The 27,483-nt window shown below is 34.4% G+C and overlaps 1 protein-coding gene across 1 annotated transcript in view; it reads right to left on the reverse strand.

Moving 5' to 3' along the window:
• CNTLN (centlein) overlaps positions 1-27,483 on the reverse strand; it is a 218,847-nt gene that overhangs the window by 61,552 nt on the left and 129,812 nt on the right. Inside the window, 5 exon segments of the mRNA XM_085568035.1 lie at positions 19,742-19,852; positions 19,855-19,962; positions 23,275-23,434; positions 23,581-23,743; positions 26,368-26,879. Coding sequence (XP_085424161.1) covers positions 19,742-19,852; positions 19,855-19,962; positions 23,275-23,434; positions 23,581-23,743; positions 26,368-26,879 — 1,054 coding nt within the window.

Below are 27,483 nucleotides of genomic sequence, written 5' to 3' on the forward strand. Positions count from 1 at the left end.
GCCCTATCAAGAGATTTATGCCTAAAAGATATTCTTTGCATTTACTTAAGAAACAAATTCATTATCCTGGTGTTCTTCACCACTGACTAGACTTTAGGTCAAGTTTTTAATTTAAATTTTTTAGACACAACAAAAGTTTTGTGTGTGTGCTACCACCACACACACAAATCCTGAATGACAGAGTAAAAAGAATTTACTCCAGGGGAAGAGGTCACCAGAACAAAAGGTAGAAGAATCTTAAACATCAGCTAGGCCAGATGTTGGTAAAGGCAGCCTACTGCTGTTCCTCTATGATGTAGCAGCCTTTGTCTGCTGCACCTCCTCCAGAGTGTTTTTGGCTTAACAGATGTTTATAGGTTCAATATTTTAACATCCATCTATCTTAATCTCCTTGCTCCTGGTATACCCATGACACTCTGTACTGCTGTTCACAAAGGAGTAAGTGATGAAAACTCAGTTTCTGTGTAGTCAGTATAAAACTTCCTGTGACTCGGCAAGGCTCTTCACCATAAACTCTCTGCTCAGAAAGAGAGCTGTGTGGAAGGCCCACTGGGTTAACATAGGAAGATCCTGGAATGGCCTGTTGCTCCTTGGCATCACAATCACTCCATAAGGGGCTTTGAGCTCATTTTACAGAAGTCACTACTCTACTGCAACTGGCATGTATGAATATAACATTTCTGTTGGAAGGAGCTGATGCTGCACTGTACCGAACTCACACAATCCCACACATTTATATTTGTGAAATATATTATATAAAAATTATAAACCAGGGTGAAAATCAGGAATTCTTGACACACTTTTTAATCAGTGACATAATCTTATCTCACTACTCATTTTGTAAACTAAAGCTAATATACTTTGATGTATAAAAATCCATTTTCTGTGAAGCTTCTTCCCCTAAAATCCTGGCAGATGTAAACACTGCTATGTCTGTAAAAAAAATGAAGTTAAAACTCATTTTTCTTTTCTCTAAGAAACCTTCCTACAGTAGGTAATAGAATACATTTGTTATATGCATAGCTCCTATACAAAGTTCTGTCTTAGAATTTAATACTGCTTCTATAAATGTTTTACATAATTTCGCAGTTTCTGCTTGATCATGAAAAACATACAAAATAAACAGTACTTGTTGCACATGTAAAACATAATAGAACTTTTCAAAGCATGTTTGCAGGCAGAGAGCTAGGTATTTATGATTTTACTCATTCTCTCAAATATTATAACATAATGATAAACCTATTTACAATCCCCAATTTATTGTGCCAATCCCACTACCCTTGAATCAAAACCTCCCTCTGCCTGATGGGTCATAGGAAAAAAAAAAGTGCAAATTAATAAAGATGGTATGCAGCTATCTGAAAAGATATATACCAGAATAAAAAGCTACGGTGAATACTTAATGTGATCATATAGAGAAAAGGCAAATAACTTCAAATCCTCGATCAAAGTTCTTTTCATGCAAGTGCTGTAAGTGGTTGATTACTTAGTATTCTAGCCATGAAGACAAAATATCAAACAGAAGTCTCTGGTGACTTAATTCCCCATCCCTAAATTGAAACAAAGACCTCCCCAAAAGCAAGACAAACTTCTAAAATGTAGAACTTATTTGTCATTTGTCCTTCTGAAATTTTAGTAAAATCTACTGACTCATTTAGTTGTATTTTTTTCAGCCAAATGCAGTTATCAGGAGCTTACTATTCCACAAAATGTCAAATAAATGAAGGTAATATAGAGGACTTTTTGCCCGTGCTTTAGCTAGTTGTTAGACTTCAGTAGCCTTTAGAGACCATTAAGTATCCTTTGGCTAATTGGCCAATGGTAGATTAATCCTCTTTTTATTCCAGCAGCACTATTTTAACACCCTTTGCACTCTGTCAGTGTAGTATCTGAATGACAAAATAATATTGTGCATGAATAATAAGCAGAAAAGTTAAATTAACATTTTATGTTTCACATGCCATACCTATGTGTCAGGGAAAAGAACCCTCTTTTAAAGCCACTGACATACAACTTTTTTAAACAATCTCATGTTGACACCTTACTGAAGTGAATCTTCCTAATTACTGCTAATTGCCTATCAAGCAAAAAAAAAATCTTCCCTTGAAGTGCTGTTGTCTAGTATAGATGAACACAGCTCCAAAGTGCATAGTAAAGACAGGCATGACACTTGAGGTGTGCTACATTATTATGAGGTCATACTAAATATGGTTTGCAGTGAACAAAGCAGCTTTTAAGCATGTTTAAGGTACTGAAAATGTCAGTCTCTCATGAAGTGTTTAAATTAGTTCCCTGAAGAGAAGTACAGACATTAACCAGCAGATAAGAGGTACATTTCTCATTTCAGGTATTTTACTAAAGGAAAACATTTGTCCTATTGATAGTGGTAATACACTTGCAGTTCATTCACTTTATAACAGCAATATTTACATTGGAATCACCCTTTCACATGTAAATTATAAATTCAGCTGTTATTAAAATATTTGTAATTACCAACGACACCTAGACTCAAAGATTTTGAGTGTCTTCTTAAAATATGTATTATTACTGATCAATCATGATTTATAAAGAGCTATTTGCTGTATAACATTTCATAAACAAAGGTTTTACACGTAATTTTAATTCAGGTACTTACAGGTAATTTACAGCTAAATTTATTGTACGACTTATAAAAGCCTAGCATTGCAACATCTAGCTACAGCAACTTATTAAATAATACAAAAAGAAAATCAACAGAATCAGTTCAGACAGGTCCCTTTTGAATTTTAGTTTGTTTTTATATTTTTGTAAATACTAATAAGATGACATAGATCAAGAGCAGAAAACATAACTGTATTTTAGAGAAACATACAACACTTATATATAAATGAATTGCAGTAATAGATTCTGGGCCCAATTCTCCAAGAAGAAGACAAGTCTGAGTACAGAACTGTGCATTGTGCAACCAATGATTTTTCAAATAAATTATGGAAAATAAGAAAAAAATATACATAAATCACAATTTATATAAATATAAATCACAATTTTTAAGATGATGAAAATGCTTCTGATATATGTCATCTGTGTAATGTTTATAACAATTCAAAGATTAAGGTTTTGTCCTGTAGCAAATCTATTTTAGCCTTCATTTTCTATCACTTCAATTTCATTTCTCCGTACAAGTAAATATTGCTGTATCCCATGTCTAATTTCTGTACGTATTAAGAACAGTATCTTGCTTTCATACTAAAGCAGATGCTGCACTCCATCTGTCCTTGCAAATTTCAAGGGAATATAAGGACTATTAACTATTTATTTAACAGTACTTATACAAGTAGTTTCATAATGATCAATTATATGATCACAACTGTGTGGTTTAATTTTTGTTGTGATTGATTTTCCAATATGGAGATGTAAACTGACAAAATATACAGATGTGCAGGACATTGTCTGCAAGGCATTAATATTTAAAGAGAAAAACTACAGAACTTGAATAAAACAATATTAAAAATAAAAATAGTCAATGTTTCAGTATATACTATATTTGAACTTCTTTGAAGCATTAATTAATACCTGCCAGACACAACCCAGTTAATTAAAATGTTTTACTACAAATAAATTAAAAATGAAAATATAAGTGGAGACATTTCATGAGACTATGCCCTTTTGAAAATATCTGAATATTATGGCAAGCCAGTTGAAAATGTGGCTGAAGTTCAAAAACAATGTTTTCATGTTTCCATCACTTCTATTTAAATAAATACTAATAAATACTAGTATTCCAATGCCTAACATGCCTGTGAACATCAAGTGTTGCTATATACAAGGAAAGACTTCCAGCTGATGCATAAAATTTCCCCAAGATTTCCATGATTTATACTTACTAAGGAATTTTCAATATAAGACATGGTATCCATGCGATCTTTTGTAGTTAGGACTAGGTTTTACTGCAAGTTTTTTTTCGGAACTAGACAGTATTTATCTGATTTCCACCGAACATGAGAGTTGGAGCAAACTCATAAAGATTGAATTTTTCATCTAGGGTCAGGGATAGTGCTTGCCATATTCCCCCTGCTTAATCTTAACACATCTAAGCACTGCAAATGAACTGCTTGCATGAGAGCCAGTCAGGGAATTTCACAATCCCTACAACTCATTACAAATTTAACAGCAGCAATACTAAGTATTCATATGTTTCAGATAACACATACAAATATGCTGCACTAAAACTCATTGGGGGAAAAAATTAATAATGCTTCCATCTGTTTTCCGTATAACTCACATAAAATAGAGAGAAACCAAAATGAAAATGCTATTTTAAAGACTGTGTTTAAACTTTCTTTTGATTTACCCACTTACTTCCAAAGCATATAGCTTTATATCTTTAGAAACTAAAATTATTTTTAAGAGAATATATAAGACAAAAAAAAAAACCCAAAAAAACAACAAAAGAACTGAAAGAATGGTGAAATATTAATTTAACCTCTCCTCATTTCCATGTGTTTTAGAGAGTGAACCATTTTCTACTGAAATATTTCTGCATGTCTAATGTAAGTGGGCAGGATCTGTACTTGCAGGGAAACCTTTTCCCTCTTCCATATTAATCTTTATATATTATTTTCCTTTGCTCAAATTTCAGATTTTCAACTAAAAAGACCATTTTGTTTCAACCTACTTTGAGAAAGTGATGTAACTATTTCAAAATAAAAATTACTACACATAAGTAGACTATAGGCATTCTCAGAGGTTGGTTGCAATTCAAGGAACAAAACATATAAAGATAGCTTTATGCTTAATTTTGTTCAATTATTTAAGTATCTCCTTTTCAGCCACTTCAGATATTAATGAAAGCAGAAGAAATGTCCTCAGAAGGTCTTCTCATTAGTTTTTATGCAGACAGCTGAGTAAAAGCAAAACATTTTAAGTATAAATTGTATTAACAAACTTATGTAATGGAAGAGTTCTATGTTCTCATAGAGAATGAGAAACATAGAAATAAACAACAGAGATTTGTAGAAAAAAAGCCTGTTTAGCATCTGGAAGGAATTTTTATAATCACATAAAGGTGATATACAAATATTTGTTTATTTTTTACATTTTTATAAAAGTAAACAAAGACATTGCTAACAATTTCTGGGAGGTATGAGAAAGCTGATGACAAACATCATGAGGAGGATGGGAAGACAGCAATATTTTTCAAAATAATGAACTGCATTTAAAAATTATCACTAAAATGTACTTCATATAAATTAAAGTGGTAATTCATCCCTGGATTCTTGTAAATGAACCCCCACAGTCTTATCTTTAATTTGTAATTTATATTATCATCAGAACACTTGCTAAAATTATAGGCATAAATGAACAGTTTAGGGTAAAATACTCTTAAAATATAGTAAAATACTATATTATTTGTATACTATTTATACCTATTTAATATCTGAAGAGACTATCACATGAAAAAGCCATGTTTTCAGTCTAATGTATGAAGTGAAATATACTTTCCTTTATCATGATTATCATCAACATTATGACTCACTTGGGCAATTCATTATTTTCCCATACATGAACAGTATGAGGACAACACTACAATTCGAAATTCCAGCTTGAATGAGACCTACAGCTGCTTAGTAGTTCCCTCATTCTCTTCTGCTGGTTTTACCAAGATAAGAGTATAGACATTTTGTGTACAAAATGCCCTAAAGATCACAGGATGACCTTTCAATCTGCACAGAGCACTGTGCATGGTTCAGCCACCAAAAAGCAGATGCTTTCCCAGCGCCTGTGAATCTCATGAGATGGGCTGTGGCTATGGCTAGGCATACAGTCTCCACTGCTGAGAAAGGAACCGAAGACCTTGGCACATTAGGCAGCAGAAATAGAATGGAGTGGTGCAAAGAACCTCTGAGCATGATACAAGCCATGGGAACAGTCCATGACTACCTCATTAATTCCCAATCAAGCCTTAGGAGAGCAAATCAGACCATACAAAAAAATTAGTAAGAAAGGATAAATATTCTCCTACTTCCTCTAGGAGTTATGGAGTCCATGAGGTTCAGGCATTTCAGGCAAACCAGCACCTTGTCAAAACTACAAAATTCTTCCCTTGATTTACAAGGACAATAAGAGTATCTGACTTAGGTAGGGATGCTGTAGAATCTTGGGAACAAGCACTCATTCTCTGCAACAATGGGGAGTCTAAGACAAAGAATAATTAAGACAATCCCAAAGAAAAAAAGCTGTAGATATATATTTTTAAAAAGGAATCTCAAGTGTAGTTCTGTTGTCTCAGAAGTGTTCTTGTTGTAAAGATTGTTTTCTACTGTTGTAGAAGATGTCTTAGTTCTGGACTCCCATTCCTCCATGCCTAAAAAGTCCAGAAATCCCCCTCAAACAAAATAAACCAACCAACCATAAAACCAACCAACCATAAAACCAACCAACCAACCAACCAACAAAACCACCACCACCACCACCACCACCACCACCAACAACAACAACAACAAACCAATAAAAAAAAATTTAAGAAGGCTCATGCATAATCCTTGGTAAAGCGATAAGAATGTCTTGTGCTCCTGGCTATGGAGTTGTTTCAAAATTTCTTCCTGTAATGGAAGGGAGTAACCAGGACAACAGAGCACCAGCATTAACTTTGAACACATGAGCTGAAACAGAGTTGTGAGAATGATAAAATTGGAATAAGATGCAAAGCTCTAACAAAAATGCCAATTCCCTTCGTGCAATACAATCTAGACAAAGAAATCTCACTGTGTGACAGGTAAGATAATAGTGTCAAAGAGGAAACTGGTACTTTTCAGACCTATCAGTGAGGAACTGGTAAATGTGAAGATTCCCCTTCTGAAATGCAGAAGAGTCCAAAAGAACTCTTTTTCTTGAAGGACAAGATGTGGGAGCTGTTATTGGTCCTCCTTTCTGATCACTGGTAAATCATACTAGAAACCAAACAGTAATAAAATGCATGGAGGGAAAAGAGGACTTGAAGTCCATGGAGTAAGAGTTTTCAAGGACTAGCTTCTAGTTTGAGATCAAGTTTGAGCTTCTAGAGTTTGAACTCTTCTCTATTAAGGTATCTTTCCTGTGCTAATTAATAACTTAAAAAGGCCTTCCATTTGAGAATGGGGACAAAAACTTAATTGCTAAGTAAGAAAGAATACATTAAGATGTCAAGAATACATTAAACATAGCACATGTACCGAACACTATAAGAAAAATACTCCTGAAAATTTTTGTTTAAATGCAGAGAAGATTCTCTTGGCAGCCATCTTCAGTGGCCTCAGAGGGAAAATGTGCATTATATATAAATGGTTCTTTTTGAAAACTTAAATCCATTCCCTTAAAAATATATGGAAGCAAAAACTGACCACTAATTTTAAGTATATTTTTATCCATGGAAAGGTGGGTATTATACTTCAGTCTTTACCATTAATCTGATATTATTTTTAGATTTCATTAACTACAGACCTTCAATATTTCCTCTCTGTTGTTATAACTTGTGCCTTTCTTCCAATGTATGATTTGTGTGTGTTGCCAAACCACCGTGCAATATTACAAGGAGTACCTTGACATTGCTGAGTAGAAAAGGAATTGTCCTCTGTGAAACTCTCTGTAAAAAATAATGCCTGACAACGTAGCAATGGCTGTGCTATGAAGAACAGTAGTTTGATAAGCTGGTGCCCCTCATGCTATGAAGTACTTTTATGTTCCTAAGAAACACTATTTGTTCAGCCTGTGGATCTTTGCAAAATCAACACACATATCCACAAGACTAAATAAATCCCACAAACCAAAACAAAACCTGAAGTAAATAAAAAAGCCACAACCCAATCCAAAAATCAACCAACTACTATTTTGACTTTTCCCACAACTTACTGAGTTTTACTTTATGGTGGATTTCACATATGGTAGTCTTGTAAAGGGGAGGATAACGTAAAAAAATTAAGGCTTCATATATGCATGTATTTTTTCAAAGCAACAGCAACAACTCTCTCCCCTCTAGATTTCCTGTTTATGTACAAATTCCGGAAAACATTTGAAAAAGTAGATATCAAGAACATTTCTGTGGTCATTCATATATGCTCTTTCAATTAAATCTCAATTTTGTCCTTTGGGATCCAAACTACAGAATTTATTTTTGAAAAATAAAAGAAAATCCTTGCTAGCTTTGGACATATATCCCAAGACAGCCCAACTTAGAACTTTAGTTCAACAAAACTTCTTCTTACTTTAACTAATAACTGATTTTTAAATTAAATACAAGACTTTAAAAAATATTTTAATGTTTAAAATGGAAAAAATGTTATAATTTTTTTTCCATCACGGCTAACTTTAAAATTGTTACTATTATAACTACTTTGGAAATAAAAAATGTAAATCAAGAATTACAGCTTTTTGTAAACAATTTTTTAAATTAAAACATCATCTATAAGGAAGTCTGGAAAAGTGACAAATAGAGGAATAGTACATGGAAGTTTGGAGTTTGTTACATACCTTAGTTTTCAGTATTTTTAAAATTACTTGCTTCTGGTATTAGCAAAAACATGCATCCATTCTCTTAAAAGAAAGAAAATATGTAATTATTAATATTAAAACAGTTTTACTTGTAGAGACTGTCACACACCCTTTCTGACCACTATTACTTATAAGACGTTACTGACAAACATGAATTACCACATCTCTAAATGAAAAATAAAGTTAAATTCCTTTAGAAAATTTAAGCAGAGTTTACTGCCTGAAGCTGTACAGGAATCACCCACTTGCTACAAAGAAAACAAAAATTACACACTTGCAGTGCTTAGATCACTTTCACTGACTTAAAATCTTGTTCTCCCAAGTGACTTAAAAACCTGAGAAAACCAGCAGTATGTCTACACTGTACAGGGTGTTCCTAGTGATAATCATACTTTCTTCAACACCTAATAAAAAACACAGACATTGTTTTAACAAATACCACTTGGCTGACCTAGAAGATAGGATGAAGGAATAAGAGAGTCACGTCCAATTCCTCATGGATTCTCAGTTTGAATCCTGGATTTTGCACAGTTTACCTTACGAACATGATCCGAGTGACATTTCACAAATTCCTGGATAAATGTTGCTACACTCTGCTAGCAGAGAGACTGGCTGTGTCATGCACAGATCAATAACAGCACTACGTTTCATCAGCCTCAAAATCAAAAGTGCTTCATCTGGCAAAAGCCATGGCCCTTGAGGATCTGACATATATAACATGAATACTGTACACATGATGTCTACTACAAAAGCTGCTAGTGTAAAGATAAGTCTAGAAACAAACAGTTCAGTATATGTAAATAGGAATATATATGTATTTGTATAAATAAAGAAGTTTTTAACGCCTGTTTATGAAGAGTGTCACAAATAACACAAAGCAGCGGCTGAATAACAGCAATGAAACTGAACTTTTATGACGCCTGACAGAAATATAAAAAATGCAGGGAAATCCAATATTCACAGTCCTTGGAGGAATTCTCAAGAAAATAAAAGGACATTTTGAACTGTACACAGTAGTATCTATGGCAGTGGGCTGCAATAAAATGCACACTAAGCTATATATAATGACTTCTGATAAAAATTATGTTAATTGAAAGTATGCTTTTATCTTCTTCAGAGTAACTACTCAAAATAGAAGTCTGGAGACTGTTAATCATCATATAGTACCTGTAGTTTCTGTCCCTAGCATAGGCCTTTCTAAAATAACAACAGAAATTTATGTCTCCTACCACTTAGGCTTCCTCATATTCTAGTATTTTGGTGACAGAGATGGTAAAGTTTTCAAATAAGTGCAGCACCTGTAGATTTTTAATTGAAATTACTTTTTATTATAATGCCTCTCCCTTATTTTTCTCATAGGATATTCAGTTGTTTGGTTTTTTTCCTGCCAAAGTTTATATTGCAAACAATACTTTGGGAAGTAAGTATTTTTACTGTTTTGAAGCCAAACTTTCAACAAAATATCTCAGCTTGAGTACTTACTATCAAGATTTTTACTCACAAAAAATTAAAACTAAACTGCCTCTATGCCTCCAATTAAAATGGAAAGCTTTTTCCCCAAAAAATATCTCGACTACCTCACTAAAAATGTATTTTCTTATGCTTAATCCTCCTGCTAAAATGTGAAGTAAAATATTTTAAAAATTACAATTTATCCTTTCTTTCCTGCATTTTCCTTTAGCAACTTACATACTACTTATATCAAATACTCTAATCTTCTCTCAGCTCTGCAATCAGCAACATTTAAAGTGTTTTACAGGACAAACACAATCCTATATTCTGTGTACATTACACAAAAAAGGCATTTATCCTTCTCTGCACATCTTCTGCTTAAGACTAATGATCTTTAAATGCTTGTGTTGCACACCATGGAACGGGCATTTCCTTTGGGTTACTTTCTTCATTTCAATATCCACCTTCCCTGTGCCGTGACTTTATATGTGTATGTCTTCAGTGGTGATGGCTTCTTCCTCTGCCACAGAGTTTCTCTTCCTTGTAACCAGATGTTTGAAAACTATTATAGCACTCCTGTTGGCTTCAGGCAGATCCTTAAAAAGCAGTGGTTTGACTATCTTAAATTTATCATCCATGTTTACATCTCTTTTCTGCAGCACTATACTCATTTTAGCATTAATTTAAAAAATACTGTTGCCCACCTGAGCTCTATGATGTAAATGTACTTCCATCATTGCTTCAGGTGAGCGAACAGTGTTACTGAAGCTGAGAATTTACTTTCCTGTTCATACTTCCCATTTATTAAGCTCATGTCATCAAACAAATACTCTCTTTCTTTTTCATGCATCCTACAGACCCATTTTTTTTTATTCCTTTAACAAAGAATCTGCCCACAGATAACAACAAGCAGCTGATTTCTCTCTAATTTCTCTCTAAATCTTCCTTTTTAGATTAGTTGGTCAATATCATTGCAGTTGTATGTTGTATGACTCCAATGGCAGGAGTCAATTATAGTCACCTCTGGTATGTTTCTATTTTTGCTACTTTTTCAACCTTCATTTGCTAGACTGATGACTCCATAAGATTTTTTTTTTTCAGGTATTTAAACCTGAGTTACCCTGCTAATCTGCTCTCTGAAAACCTCACATTTGTTCTCTGGAACAATATACTTTAAAATCATCACCATAAGTTTTCAGATGATTTTTAAATTAGTTTAATTTGGATTCTGTGTATTAGAACTACACACATTATTCTAAGACCAGTCCAATTATCTCAGTCCAAGAAAACATACTCCTTCCACTCCTCTTATACAAATTCCAGTTCATATATTTGAGGACTGTATTTTTTAAAATGGCAATAGGAGTTCATGCTCAGCATTACCTCCTAGGACTCTCATTTTTCTTTAGAGTCTCTGGTTCCTGAGAGAAAGGCATTCAGCCTCACTCAACGTGAAACTAGAACATATATTGGTTTTCATGATGATGTAATGATTTGCTCATTAAAAACACAGTGAGATCATAACAATCCATACTCTTCAATCAGACTCTGGTGGATGATTGAAAGCTTAAGAGCAGTTGTCAATGACTGAAGATATCCTATTGCACTGGCTTGGATTTTTTACACTACCACTAATTTTTAAAAAAATGATTGCAAGATTTTACTTCTAAAACAAACAGGAAAAAGACGGTCATTTCTTTCATAGTATATCCAAATAAAATAGATATGTAAGGTGTAAACTAATAATATTATTGGTGAAAATAATAATATTATTATTGATGTGAGGGATACACTGAAAAATATATTTCATGGTACGTGAGATTCTGAGCTAGTGAAAATGATTAAATGGTACTTATATGCATCAATTTAACCTTAAGGCATGACTTGAGACATTGAGTCTCCACTGTGTTCCATGTAGTAATGCTTAGCTCCAATCCAAATTCTATGGTGGAGACAATTTTTGAATTTTTATTTCATATTTACACTTCAATAAGCAATGACTGTTGCACAGAGGCACACAACAAAGTTGAGTGAATGTGCTTATAAAATTTCAGATACTTTCAAGTCACAGAGCTATTTTTGAAATCCCATGACCCTACTCATCCAACTTCATAGAAAATGCAACTCCTCAGATAAAGAACTGTCTTTCACCAATTCCCCTAGTCCATGTATGTACCTTGCTACCCATACTAAGCACTCTCCTCCACCAATCTTCTGTTCTATATATTTACATTGAGAAAAAATTATTTAACAGATTAGGACAGGAGCAAAGGAAAGGAGAAGTAACATAGAAGAGTCCATTGGGAGAGTGCAGGAGAATCAACTCAATGTTCACAATATAAAATTATCTCCCCAATTTCTCATGAGTCTTGAAAAATTTTCCTAAGAACATAATTTGTAAAACATTTATCTAGGCTGGGAAAGAGAGAAAAGAGTGACTGTTAGCTAAAAATCCATCATAAAAATCAGGAAGAGAACTGGAGCTTCCAAGGGAGGATATATGGTTGATGGAAACCCAAAGCAGCTCTTTCTTGCATGTTATTTCACAGTCTATCAGAATACTAAATCTGAGAACATTAACAAAATTTGCAGCTACACCCCTGTTGTTGCTCCTTCTCCAAAGGCTGAAAACAAAAAGGAACCCCTCACTATAAGAAGATCTATATGCAAGATTAGAGACAGTAAAACTTAATTTTACCATGATAAATAGGATGTCTTGAAATTTCCCTGAACTCTGGAAATAAGCACATGAATAAAGGGTTTAGTAAAATTGCTTCCATAGTTGATAACAGTAGTTACTAATAATGAGTAATTAATAGACTCCTTTGGTGAGCAAATCTAAGAGTACTGGTCCAACTGCAAGGCAAACTAGTTTTCTGTGATAATCTCTTAGAAAATATAACCTGCCAGACCTGAAATGTAATCTCTTGGCAACATATGAATAATTATTCCCAAATCAGTGGCCTTCTTTGTGTGAGATGTAATGGTGAATAAATACCCTCTGACAAAACCATATATTATCTGTAGATAATACATGGTAGAGAAGGTTCAAGAATCCAGTGCAGCTTTATGCTTAACTTCAATTAATCAGCAGATCATAGTGAATTCAGTAAAAACACTCCTGTGAACACAAAAGGAAATCCTATTATGATAGTATATGTTGAGTTTTTCCAGGCCTTAAGTTATATATTTTTTGGGAATTTTTTTCCTCTAAAAAAATGAAAACTGAGTTCTGTTTTGCTTCATGGCATTTTTTCCAACAGTAAGATTAAGAGCCAATGCAAAGGAAAGTTTGATCAAATCACAGGGAAGGTGAATTAAAAAAGCTCATATCGCATTAAATTAGTAACATAAAAATCATAGGGTTCTTCTGTATCATCTATATAATCTAAATGTCCATTGCAGTATTATATTAAGCTACTGGACATAGATATATTAGCTGTACTTGCAGAAATGTGTACAACCTCTGTAACATTACAATAACATGCTACTGCTTTTAATAAAGGTTCTTTCTTGTAATATAGAAAAATGCTTTTTCATATTTCTACATGATACACCAATATAAATTGTACTGATTGTATGTATAGTCTCTGAACTTCATGTAGTTTTCATAATTTTTATTCATAACATATTTTTCTAGGATTTACCTGTTGCTAAGTTATTTCATTTTGACATAAGTCTAGTGTAAATCATAAGAAGCAGAAGTCTAGAAGTCCTAGTTCATGCCAACTATTATTTTTAATTTATGAATGAGACCCATTTCATACATGTAATGTACTTTAAATGCTGTTCATCAATGATGCAACAGGTCTATTGTAATTCTTCTGCAAAGATCAATATAAATTGAAAAAGATATTTAGCTTTGTTTCATAATGACAGCACAGTTTCACAATAAATATATTTTACATACAGATCTGTTAACAAAACTGACTTCAGGACACTGTAAGTTTTTGATGCAGGAAAATATCAAAATAACTAAAACATTCTGGTGTAGATACATTTTAAAAGGTCAGTTACTTTCATGTTTACCCTTGGCTATTCCTTATTTTAATTCCAAGTCAACTCAAGGAGCAATACTGAGTCAATGAACAGATTCAGCATTACAGATTTCCCCATTTAATAACTGTACTGTTAGAGTAAACATATTTGACTGTTTCTTTTGAGGTGGAATTTTGGAGTAGGACTTGAAAAAGGTGAATTCTAGCCTCAGAGATCACAGAGCATTTTCTGTCTCTGTTCCCAGGCTTTGTAAGTGTGACAGTATACCCTGATGTTCAATTTATTAGGCTCAGCAAAGTTTTAATAATACAACTACTTTGTAATAATACAACTATTTTGTTGTAGTTTAATAATAAAAATACAACACAGCAGAACCTATTCTTCTCAATATTGTCAATACAAAGCCTTCAAAAATAACAAGTAGAGACCAGAATCTAAAATGAAATTTAAAAATCCTGAGCTTTGAAGTATATTACACACAATTTTTCCTGCCTATAGATAATGTTCCTGCTCAGGTTTGGAACAAACCTATGAGTCTTTCGTTCAAGAATACATAGACTGGGAGTGTGTTTTGAGCTTTTAACTATATACTGTGCCTGCAAAGATATCATTTCAAGACACATATAAACAAGGGTAAAAGCAGTGTGATGGCAGAAGTAAAAACCAGAATTTCTCAATCTAATTTTGAGAAAACATCAGTTTCATGTTGATACACAGCTTATTTCAATTATCAGGTAAGCATCTGCTGTCTTAGATTCTATTTGCAAACTCTGGAAATGTCAGCAGTATCCTGGTAGATAATAGGTTTATCCCTTCTGGTTTACCTTTCAGCTTTTGTTGTATTTTAAGAAAAAGTAGAATAGAAAAATTGCTGGTCTGATCTTTAAATATTTTTGAGAAATTTTGTTTACTTCTTTTGGTGTACTGGGCTGGAAGATTCTAGTTCCCATAAATTAACCTAAACTACTCTTATTAAAAGTAGTTAGGACAAGTATAGGCTTCTAAAGAAGGGGAGAGAAATCTTGATTCTGTTCATGGTTTGGCAACAGATTTTGCCTAAACAGCTTCACAGAATTCTTTGGTTATTTCATTATAATCTGTGATGAAAGTCAAAAGCTGCAGATATGATTCTGCACCAAGTTTGTCAAAAGTGTTAAATATGTTGTATACAGGGTTTTTATTTTTAAGACAGATAAAAGCAAGAGGTTCCAGACAACTTTGCCACATAAGAATGGAAAGGGACATTGTTTAACAGAGCAGAAGCAATATGAATTCTTATAAGATTATTTTTTACCTAACAAAATATGTGGTCATTATCAGCATCTCTGCTTTTTCTTTCTTCTACTACTTACACACATGAAAGTCAGAATTCCTGTATATGCTACAGATGCAGCAGTAACTTTATGCAAAGTTAATTTCTATGAATTATTATTTTTGCTTAAAGTCTTCCGAATTTCAGTAATTCTAAAACTTTTAATAAAATTTTATCACTCAGATCTTCTGTAGATATCATTCAAATTATGTAATGTACATAATGAGAAATTTCTTTTCATGCTATCAGAGAAAAGACAATTCAACACTCGATTTAGAAGAGGTGACACTAAACTTAGAATCTCTTTCAGGAACTTAATAAAAATACACAAACTCTCTGGACTACATCCATGTAAGAGACTTCAAATACATAAAACCAGGACATTTATAAAAGTGTTTTGACAGGAAATAACTGGATAGGTTTACAACCATTTCTAACTGGACTGCATTTATCTAGAAAGCCGCAAAATCTGTCCAAGTAATTACACATTTGCTGGAATGAACAAAATGCAGGGAAATTGCAAAAGCAGTTTCACATACTGCAGGATAATTAAATTCCATTTATAATTTCAAAGTTATTCCTAAAATTTACAATTTACTTTAAGGAAACCACAAACGTACATGAATTGTTATATATGTATGTGTGTGTGTGTGTGTGTGTGTGTATAATATAATAGTAATATTAAGTGTGATAATATATCTTTAAAGAGTGAAAAATCCTAAATCCTTAATGAAAACCAGAGTTTACATGAGATCGTTGCATAAAATAATACTTCAGCCAATAATTTCCAATGCATCTAAATTTATCATCAGTTTCTTCTTTGTTTCAGTGCAACTGAATAATACTAAATTGGCTGATTTATTTTTATTTGGGTGCATGAGAGACATGAAGCTGTGATGCTGGTTTTGCAGATGCAACACCAAACTCTGGCCAATACTTTGATACACTGAGCAATAAAAATAGTTACGAGAATATGGAAAGTAAGCCATAACTTTTAAAGAATAAAAAGCTTTAGCACTTTGCTTTTCTACTTTTCATATTCATACCTTTCTATGCTTGAGATAATCTACTAGATAAACAAACTACGATCTCAGTGGAAAAGAGTTCCCTTAAAATTTTAAGAAAAGTGAAAAATCAAATAGCTAAAATAAAGTTTGAAGGTATATTTAAAATGCTGTCAGAAAAAAAAGTGTAGTTTGGGTGAGTTTTAAATTATGCTTCTGAAAAAAAATTAAAAGCACCTTCCCAGTTCAGCAAAAGTGTAGTAATATATCTGCAGGAAGGCAACTGAAAAAGAACTTTATTTAAACCTTCACATTATCCTCTTCAAAGAATGTGTCAGCATTTGACTGGTTGACTTGTTCTTACTCTGAAATTCAATTTTCCTGCCGAAGTAGACTTACACAGGCACTTTGCAATTGCCCACAGTATTGCCCACAGCTTTCCTATCACATTACCTGAAAAAACACTGGAGAACTGGAGATGCAAAAATATGGTACACTTGAGCAGTGGACATTTGAATAGCCTTCACATGAATAAGAGAAGCACTAGTGACTTAAACTACTTATGGTTTTAATTTCTTATTCATATACTTTGTCTGGATTTTTGCCACAGCAATGACACTGCATAAAACTAATTATGATTACGCTGTTGTATGCAATAAAAACTCTCTTCTTATAAGCACTCAATAGAAATGAGTAGTGGGAATACTAAACCTTAGAGAAAAGATCCTGAATTTTTCCAACAATTTCTCTGAAATGCTTTTCTTAGAAACTAAGAAAATAATAAATACCATGACTTCCACATTAATTATCTGCTCCAGCTGTGATTTCTATACACCAATAACGAAATGTAACTACTGTACTTCTTGTACAGATGGTCTTGACTCAGTGTTAATGTGAATCCTTGGAGAATGCAAGTGTTGATTCTCACATGTGCAGTCACTTCACAGCCATTTTTTTTAAATATGCAAGGAATTGCTTTTGCAGAAATCAAACAAAGCCAGATATCTACACTACTTCAAAGCATTTATAAAGCCAAACAAAACCAGAACTTAAATCCAGAATTCTGAACTCTTAAGAGCAGACAAATATACACCTACATGCACATCTGGGTGGATTTTCAAAAAAATACACAAAACCATGCATATACATGCATGCAAAAATCAACAGATACTATATAGTCCTTAGGTTGCATGAACGGTAAAATCTGTCTCAAAATGAGCATCTGGAACATTTAAATCTTAAATCTAGAGTTGGTCTTCTAGAGTCCCTGGGGACTGAAACAAAGGACTGACTGCACTAACATCTGTCCTTGTCTATTAAAGGATTTATTTTCTTAGATACATTCAGGCAAAATGGCTGAATTCGTCCAAGCCATGATGTTAATGTTTACAGTTGTTAGACTGCTAAACTTACATTAGCCTAGGACCAAAAGTTCACTATTAATGTAAATAAGTTTACCCAGAACTTTATGGCTATGGCAGTTAACTGTAGAGGCTTATTTTGAATATTAGTAATTTTGACATTCTTGAAGGATTTAAGATTTTCTCCAAATCAAGAGACTGTATCAATATTTTTTTCCCATAGTTTGAGTGACTGCTTGTTTTTTACCTTCTACCTCTCAAGAAAATTCCAAAATCTAAAGTAAAAAAAGTATTAACAGAAAACCTTAACAAATATGATTTCCCTTGCAGTATCTTAAAACTTCACTTCTAGATAGTATTACTTACAAAAAAAAAAAAAAAAAACAGCCCATACAAGTCCCCCACAGAAGTGTGTGCTTTAGAACCATTAGATCTGTCTGAATCAGGGTTCCCTCTCTAAAACATGAGTGTACCCTGCAGTGACTGTGTAGGTTCTTTAGCTCCTTAATTTTCACTTGGCAAGTAGCCCATGCCTCTGCTTTAAATTTCCCACTTGGTAGCACTAGTATGGCACCTGAAGAGTAATTAGTTGTAAGAAAGGGAATTTGAATTGTTTGCTGAGAAGGAAAAAAATGTGCATGCCTAATAAAGATTTTTTCCATGAGTACCCGAAACACCCTTTATTTATTTTTGCTTAGAATGCACCACCCTTTAAACAGACCAATGACCTTTTTTTTTAAACCTTCTAGAAAAACTGAGTGATAAAAAGAGTTTGGTTTTAAAGCCATGCTATTTTTATTTTAGTCAGTTTTTTTCATTACAGCAGCTCTTATCTTGACAAAAATTTTGTTCCTCCCCTTTTCTTTTTTTTTTTTAACCAGTTCCCGGATAACAGCATTTTGTATTTTATATCTCACATTGCTCATCAATGGACACCTAAGGAGTAGTCTTCTAGGGAAGGCAAATCATGAAGACATCTGAGAAATCAGAACATTTTTGCTAAATTACACATATAGTTCCCTGTGAAGTTTATACTGTCTGTGAAACTTTATATTATGATACTGTTTGTAAGATAGGCAGATCTTGACTGGTTCCAATGATCTTGGTAACTCTTTTTAAACAATTCATTACACATATATAGTTATGCAAAATGAGTAACAGAAATGAAGTTTTCCCTCCTCCAGAAATTAGCAGTTCCCTAGTCCTAAGAAAGTGAAAAGTGCTGCTCCTGATACTGCTTCTGCCTTCTGTGCAAAGACAAAAACACAGAGAAGTTTGAGGGGGAGGGGATTTGATTTCTTTTTTAATGTCTGCCTCCTTCCAGCAAGTCCATCTGTTGTAGCACTATAATTCTGGAAGCTGGATGTGTGTGTGACCAACAGGAGACAATTACTGCATAAGTGTTTGTTGATTCAGCTCTATAAAGGGCAGGCCAATCACTACAGTATGAACAGAAAAGAATTCCAGCTGAGGAGCTGCATATAGATTAACACAAAATACATATATACATGAGAATGGGGAAAACCAGAAAGGAGTAATAGGATGGAAAAGGACTGAGAAGAAATGAAGACTGAAGCAGAGAAGAAAGTTTGTGTCCTTGGGTTGTTAACTAAATACTTTACTAGTCTCTATTTCCGTAAACTGTGGTTTTTTGGCGTTTCACCTTAACAGAGAAAGATGGGATTAAACAGATATGGAACGGATCTGAGTCCCCTTCGGAAGAAAACTCTAGTTGTCTTGGGATGTATGGAGACAGTGCCTGCTCTCCACAGGGGAACAGGTACAAGTTTTGGACTGACCAGATTCTCAGGAAGGTTTGCAGATCACAGGCTAAAAGTAAAATTTACTTCATTCATTTGAATGCATGTAAAAAATGAGCATGAAGACCACTATATGTTCAAAAGGATAAATGAATTGTGTTGATACAGTAGCCTCAATATAATCTGTACATAATAACTGGCCCATACAAAGCATGGTAATATATAATATTTTGCAATTTTGACTATAATAAATTAAAATACAAAAAATCAATGTTACCAAAATTCCACAGATTTGCACTACAATTAAGGTGAACATTGCAAGACACTATAATGAAAAGTATTTTATCTCTATGGTCAGTTTTTTAACTTGAAGTCTCTGATGAGACAAATGTAGCTGACTTGTTAATTTTCCATTGGTTTGTTAAACATTTTTAATGGAAGCCACTGCTGTCTTTTTTCCCTCTGTACAACAGCTACCTGATTGTGCAGTGGCTTAAATTTTTCTTGCAGCAGTGTAACAGAGTAGCCTGCTTTCTGGACTGTGATGTTACTCCCTTTTACTCTGTTCACTGAACATAAAATGGCATGTTAATAAATGGACAAAATCATCATAAGTAACATATTTTATGATTTTGTTTTGTCCCTTCAAAACACTCCTGCAACCTCTAAAATATTTCTTAGTAAGTATACTGGTAAATTAATGGCTGACCTATAAAAACATAAAACGCATAAAACAGTCAACTTATGAACACTCCATGTAGTGCTTTTTTAAATGGCAACAATGCAAAATCAACAAGGACTTGGAAGTTACATGTGTCTCAAATTTCTGAGTAAGATTATCAAAAATAAAGGCTTCAGTGTCTTGTTAACCTTGTTAATCCAAAACACATTTAATTTGTTTCACTGGCTATGTTGGATACAAGGGGCAAACATGAACAAAAGGTAATGAAAAACCTCGTATCAGTCAGTAGATTCACTAGGAGGGACTTAGTAAAAACCTGCTTTAACTGAGTGAAAAGATGCTGTTTGACAGTCATTTATTGTATGAGAATTTAACTTTAAAATAATGAGCTAAATATCTGAAAACACACATGCAAATTCAAACAAGCAGATCTTGCAACAGCCTGTCAGTGGGTTTGTGTACTAATTTACTAGGTATTAAATGCTCAGTGTATATTTAAACACTTTGATCAGGAATACTGCAATATTTCTCCAGTTTCTTAAGTTTTCAGATTTCAATTTCTAGGTCATATCATGCAACATATTTCTGGGAATATTCATATCTAAAATAGCTGTTAAGAAAATTTAAAAGAGTGAAGAGCAACACATTCTCTACTAACTGCACTGAACAAGCTACTGACATTGCAGGACAACTTAGACATGAATTCTAGATAAGTACAATCACCACACAATTTGAAAGACCAAGAACTGAGCTCTCAGAAGATGACAAGAGAACAATCCACACTGCAGCAAAAAGACTGAGATCTCCACTCTAAGCCACAGCTCTAATAAATGTATGAGTTCTAAGAGAGTACCAGTAACTGCTGATACTGCACAGGGTGTTACATTTTCCTACCATGTGGAGAAAAAATGACCAGGTCCTTGTACCATAAATGGTCTTATCTCCAACCCCTTGCACAGCTCAAGACTTTGGAGATATCTTTAGCCTCTCTTTGTATGAGAATACCATGCCCCACTAGTAGGGTCCTTAAATCCTCTGGATGGATTAAAGAATTCTGTTAAAACTGGTGTTCCCAACTGCTAATGCTACATATTTGTGCAATACTTTCTCTCACACTCACAAACCATGTTTTCAAATCCTTTTCCCACCACAGGGGAGTTCTACTGAAGCATATTTAACTGCTTAGGGCTCTCCCGACAGTTCCCGAGTTTGCTTCATTTCCACCAGACTGTTACAAATGTTTATCAGAATGTATCCATCTTCTCCATTAGGAATAGAGAGTGAATGTAATACAGGCCCTACAGAAATCGTCGTGGCTGTGCTACACTACCAGTGAAGAGAGGACAGAGTGTCCTGTGGTTCCCTGCCTTGTATGTCCTCATTCATGAGCAGAAGGTGATTAACAGGTGTAGCACACTTTTGTCAGATCTTCATATATAGCATGTGCACCTACTCATACTATGTAGTGCAACCAACAGATTAATGGGTAAGATTTCTCATGTTTTTCAGATAATTTAATCAAAAAGAATTGATAAAATAAAACAATCAAGTATTGATGAAATAACACAATCAAGAATATGTAACAAGACCAGAAAGTCTCCATTTGTGCTACAATTTTGGAAACTAAGGAAACATAATCTTTTTTCAAGCTTTGTTATACCACCATTCAAAATACTGAATTTGAAACTTGTTATCTAAAAGCAGCAAGTTGTTCAGTGTTTAAATATTCTATTTCTTCAACTAAGAAATAATAATATCTGCCTATGCGTAAAATTCCATTAAGTGATTTATTTGGACAAACAGAGGAGGGAAAATCTATTAGGCATTAAAAAGTCCAAGAATGACTCATCTGTTACAGATTGTATGGAGCCTCTAAAGACCTGGGACAAAACCAGCTGGCCCTCTTCTGTGAGAAAACAGAATATAGATGAGACAAGCAGTTCAAATCCCAGACAATACATGCAAATAGGCTAGGAAGAGGCTAAAAGCATACTTTTCTCAAGACAGAATCTTCTGGACACAGAGAGAGTCAAAAGTATCTTTCTAAGATGGAGAAAGTCGTCCAGGGCACAACAAACAAGCTGGGAGGCATTTATGCTTGATTAGTCAGCACACCATTGGCTACAAGGGAGGGAGGGAGAGGTGTTGCTATCTCCCTGTTAGGGTTAGGTAAGCCTGTTCTGTATAGTGCTTTTGACTGAGAGAAAGTTTAATGGGATGTCTGTGGCAGTCTTTGTCTGGACTGTGAGACAGCACCACCAGCTTCTACAGAACCTTTACATTTTTAAATAATTTCTTACATACCTGTCCAAATTGTTTCATAAATATATTTCATTTATATGGCCAGGTTTTGGTAGTGGGGGAGCTACAGGGATGGCTTCTGTGACAAGCTGCCTGAAGCTTCTTCCATGTGTAGCAGAGCCAGCTCAAAGACAGACCCACCACAGGCCAATTAGAAATGATAGCATCTCTATGATAACATAATTAAGAAAGAAACACCAAGATCAGTGCAGAAGGAGGGACAGGAGGTTCTCCAGCAGTGCTGGAGCTGAGATTCCCTCTGAGATTCCCCTGCAGCCCATGGTGCAGCCCATGGTGAAGCAGCTGCAGCCCATGGAGGATCACAGGATGCAGAGATCCACCTAAAGCCTGTGGAGGAGACCACACTGGAGCAGGGGGATGCCTGAGAGGAGCTGGGACCCCGTGGGAGGCCTGTGCTGGAGCAGGCTCCTGGCAGGGACCTGCAGACCTGGGGAGAGAGGAGCCCACACCAGATCAGGTTTCCTGGGAGGATTTGTGATGGATCCCATGGGGGACCCAGGCCGGAGCAGCCTGTCCTTGAAGGAGTGCACCCCATGGAAGAGTGACCCACTTTTCCAGCAGCAGCTTGTGGAGGACTTAGCCATGGGATGGACTCACACTAGAGAAGTCCATGGAGAGCTGTCTCCTGTGGGAGGGACCCCACACTGGAGCAGGGGAAGGAGTCTCCTTCCTGAGCAGTGGAGAAACAACACGTGGTGATTTGACCATAACCCCCATTCCCTGTCCCCATGCACTGCTGGGGGGAAGGAGGTAGAGCTGGGAAGGAAGGAGGGGTGGGAGTAAGATGTTTTTAAGGTCTTCTTTTATTTCTCATTATCCTTCTCTGATTTTGTTAGTAAAAAATTAAATTTATATGTCTAATTCAAATTTATTTTGCCTGTGGCAGTATTTGATGACTGATCTCTCTCTATCCCTATCTCAGCCCACAAAGCCTTTGTTATATTTTCTCTCCCCGGTCCAGCTGCAGAGGGAGGTGAACAAGATGCTTTGGTGGATGCCTGGCATTTAGCCAGGGTGAATCCATGACAGCAGACATACTGTTCAGAAAATATTTTAAAATACAATGAATCCGTCCACTGAATATCAGGAAGCAGGTTTTCACTTCTATATTGAGAGTCAAATTAATTAAGAGGGGCAGCAGTGCTAATATTAAACTCCAAAACTCCCCTCAGGAGAACAAAACAATATATACCTTTTTATTATGTTGCTCATTTTGGACTTCTAAATGAAGCAAATTGCAGGGCTTTTTTTCTTCTTGTGTACTTCTGTCTGGCAGTAGATAAATGTTTTGCACTGTCTTCATAATCACTGTTTCCAAACGTTCAGAAGTTGGTATTTCAGAGTTACTGAAATAGCACACGCAGGAAAACAAAAAACAAACAAACAAAAACAAAATAAACAGAAGTACCAAACAAAAAACAAAACCAAACAAAAAATCCCAAAACCTCCCCAAAAAAGTCAAAAATAAAATCAAGCTAAATATTAAATGCTTCAGAGTTAATGCATAAGCACATATAAATAAACTTTACAAATATGATAAAGCAAAAATTTATCTCTGAAATTATTTCATCAAGTTCTATTCTGTTAAATGCAATCTCACTCTACAATGCAGAGGCCTGAGACTTCAGCTGCTTCTTTAAGTGCAATTTTTGTGACAATCCACAGAACTGAAATAAATAAAAAAATACTTGATTGTACTTTTAGTTTGTGAATGGCTCATAAACTACTGAATTTCTACTTTCCTTCATTTACACAATTTATAATATAACAAGTAAATGCACAATCCTTAATAACATTATTTCATTTATAGTGTTTATTTATAGTGTTGGGGACACTATAATTCTGAGACAAACTCAGAATTCACACTTCAATAAAAGCTTTAATTAGTACCCCTTTGGAATGCTCTTAAATTCTCAAAGAATTATTAAATTCTGTAAACCTGTTAATTCACTGAGATTCCTGCCATGCAGAGAAACTGGACCTGAAACTTTATATATTACAATTTTTCCTTAGACTTGCACTTAATGTGCTCCTGATTTTTAGTTTTTTTCACTGCCTTACCCCACATTATCATTTGCTTTCTTATATTCAGGGAAGTCTACTTTAAAACATGAAGTCTTGGATATACTCTTTTCTATAATATCGGCAGCTATATATATCATCATTTGTGTGAGCAGATTTGTGAAGGAATTCCTAAACAGAAGGCTAGTTTGATTTGTTACTTTTTAAACCAAGGTATTTAAAACAGCATAACTGAGTTCAAATTAAGTTACAGCATCATAAAAATCCATGGTTTAGAGATGCAGTTTACTTAACCAGAGAAAAGGCCTCAAACTGATGAGGAGAGTTCACACATAAACATGTTTATATGTTTAAAACCTGTCCTGACACATTGGTATGTCTCACTGACTGATGAGAACAGAAATCAATGCAATGGTTTAAAGAGGCTGCTGTGTAGTGACAGATATTTCTAACTACATACACATTTTCCTCACCTGCTTTCAGGAATATTCTATTTAGAAAATGGAAGGCTTGCATTTAAAAATTCAGAGAGTAATAAAGAATGGTATTTATTAATAAGCAGAAGAGAAACAAAATTAAGATACTTCCCTAACTTGTTGAGAATGACACCCTAAAATTTCACTTTCAACAATGTTCACTGTTCTACAAGAATTCCCGAACCCAATATTTGTACAATTATTAAAAGTAGTATTTATGGCTACCCACAAGTGAAGCTATGCAAATACTTTCCATTTCAAACCAGAAGTGGAAGGACAATGTGCTTGCTCAATTTTTTTCTTAAAAAGAACAACACAGCAAATTAAATATTTACTAATTAGAACATGCATACATGTTTTCATATGTGCAAACATGTATGTTTTTTATTAAAATAAGTTCCGCAATATTTAATTATACATAAAAAACCCCAAGGTTTACATTAATGATAACAACTGACTGATTACATGGTTTTTAATTTGTTTTCTCCCTTGAGTTACTGTGTTCAGGAAGCCTCTGTTTTGCATGGGGAAAAATAGTAGAAAGGCTTCATTTGCCACTATTGATTTGCTCCATGTGACACACAGAGTGAGTATAAAACCTATAAAGACAATTCTATTTTCTTTACTCTTTTCCCATGTTTCCTGTATCTTGGATACATACAGGCTTGAGAAATTCCTTTGCTTGTCTCTTAGAATGATGTCCTGAAAGACAAGGTGTGATAACCACTTATTTACCTAGTGGCTAACTGCTGCCTTCTCAAGTATATGGGGACGTAATAAGGAGATGCAAAAATTTTCATTGATTATATGATGCTTGCCAGTGGAATTTTTTGAAAGTCTTTTGATTTGTGACTGGGCTTGTATGTGGTAACCATCACCTTTAAAGATTTTTAACCATCATTCAATTAAAGTTAGTACAATGACTGCATAAAACATAGAGGAAATAATTAGTGTGGATGGTTCTTAATTTAAAGGATGTTAAACAGCTTGTAGACATCTGCTAGGAAGCTGAAATGGGTCATTCAAAATTTATCTAACTAAATTAAGGGGAAAAAATGTTTCTCCTCCCGGGTCGGCATGTCACAAGATAACTAAACCGACTTACTAGGCTTGCCTGGGAATCCTTAGCTGTCAGTGGTGAATATGCAAAAGGCCAGCAAATTAAATCAACCTGCCAAACTGTCAATTTCAAGCCTCATGACTGCATGAAAATAGCATCACTGGAAGAAATCAAGCATTGCCTTCTTTTGGGTTTCCTGGCACCTATTCAAATACTCATGCAGTTGTGGCTAATTTCGCATGCAAATTTCAGTCAATAAGCTCCGAACAAGACCTCCCAAGATATTTCAAAGGATCTGACAGTATTTTTTTTGAATACCAAATCAACAGTAGTTGAAATTCAATCTCCATTTGCTAGTGCTTTACATATGCACAGTGTCCCCTCTACAGGGCTAAGTTAATGAGAGCCGTACCTGCTTTCACTCACATCCTCCCAGCCGTCCTTACTGAAGTTCTCAAACACATTACTCATAACCTTGATGGACTGTTTGAGAAAAGCTCCATGATGTCCCAAAGAGCTCTTTTTCTTGGCTGTTTTTAATTTAACCTTGGTGCCTGTTATCTTGCAATTACATTGCCCAGAAATTACTACTGCTTTGGCTTTATCCAACAAACACTTCTGCTCCTGCACTTGACTCAGCAAATCTTCACTTTCATTTCTCAACCTGTTAGCATCTGTTACTTAAGAGGCAGCTTCTTTCTCCTTCTCATCAATCATGAAATGAAGTTCTGCTTTTTCTTTTTTGACCTCACAAATCCTCTTAAATAGTGTTTCCAGCTCTCTTTTTCTTGTGTCTGAATCTTCCTTTTGCACTTTTAAAAATTCTTTCAAATACATTTTCTCATTCAGTGAGTCTTTATTTACTTCTTTCTGTTTCTTTAATTCCCCTTCAATATCTTTGAATCTTCTCTCTAGTTGTTGTACCTAAAAAAAGCAATTTTAGCGTTTACAATATTTCAGCCTGTCTTGAAAAACTCCAAATTATGTTTTCAGATATATTTATTATATGACAATAATATCACATGAAGAGCAAGGACAAAAGCTATCTGTAGTCCTTAATTTTAAAATAACTTTAATGTAGGGCAGATGAAAACATTTTAGCGGCAATAATACAGCTGTTGAACAAAGGGCAGATGGTAAAAGAACTTAAAATTCCAGGCAAAATGACACAGAAGTTTAAGTATGCCATGCTAATGAATCTTCCTGATGCATCTTGAGCTCATTATGATTTTGTTATACATACTAATTGAATCTTAAAAAACATTTTCAGAAAGATTACTGCTTTGAAATATAGACAATTTTGCACTAGCCATCTGAAGCAACAAGTTCTTTCAAGTGTCGTAAATATAGAAATAAAGTATAAATTTGATCTTTCAAAAAACCCCAAACAAATCCCAGCAAGAGATATCAGAAACTCAGGACCTAAAAATATGGAAGCTAGGATGTATTTTCTATTCACAGAGAGGAAAAATCTATTGTGTTCCAATAAAGAGATTAATTTTCCATGTTTCTCACATAAATTTTGAAG

Source organism: Lonchura striata, chromosome Z (genome assembly GCF_050655825.1).
Source record: "Lonchura striata isolate lonStrDom1 chromosome Z, ASM5065582v1, whole genome shotgun sequence".
In the NCBI taxonomy this organism is placed as follows: Eukaryota; Metazoa; Chordata; class Aves; order Passeriformes; family Estrildidae; genus Lonchura; species Lonchura striata.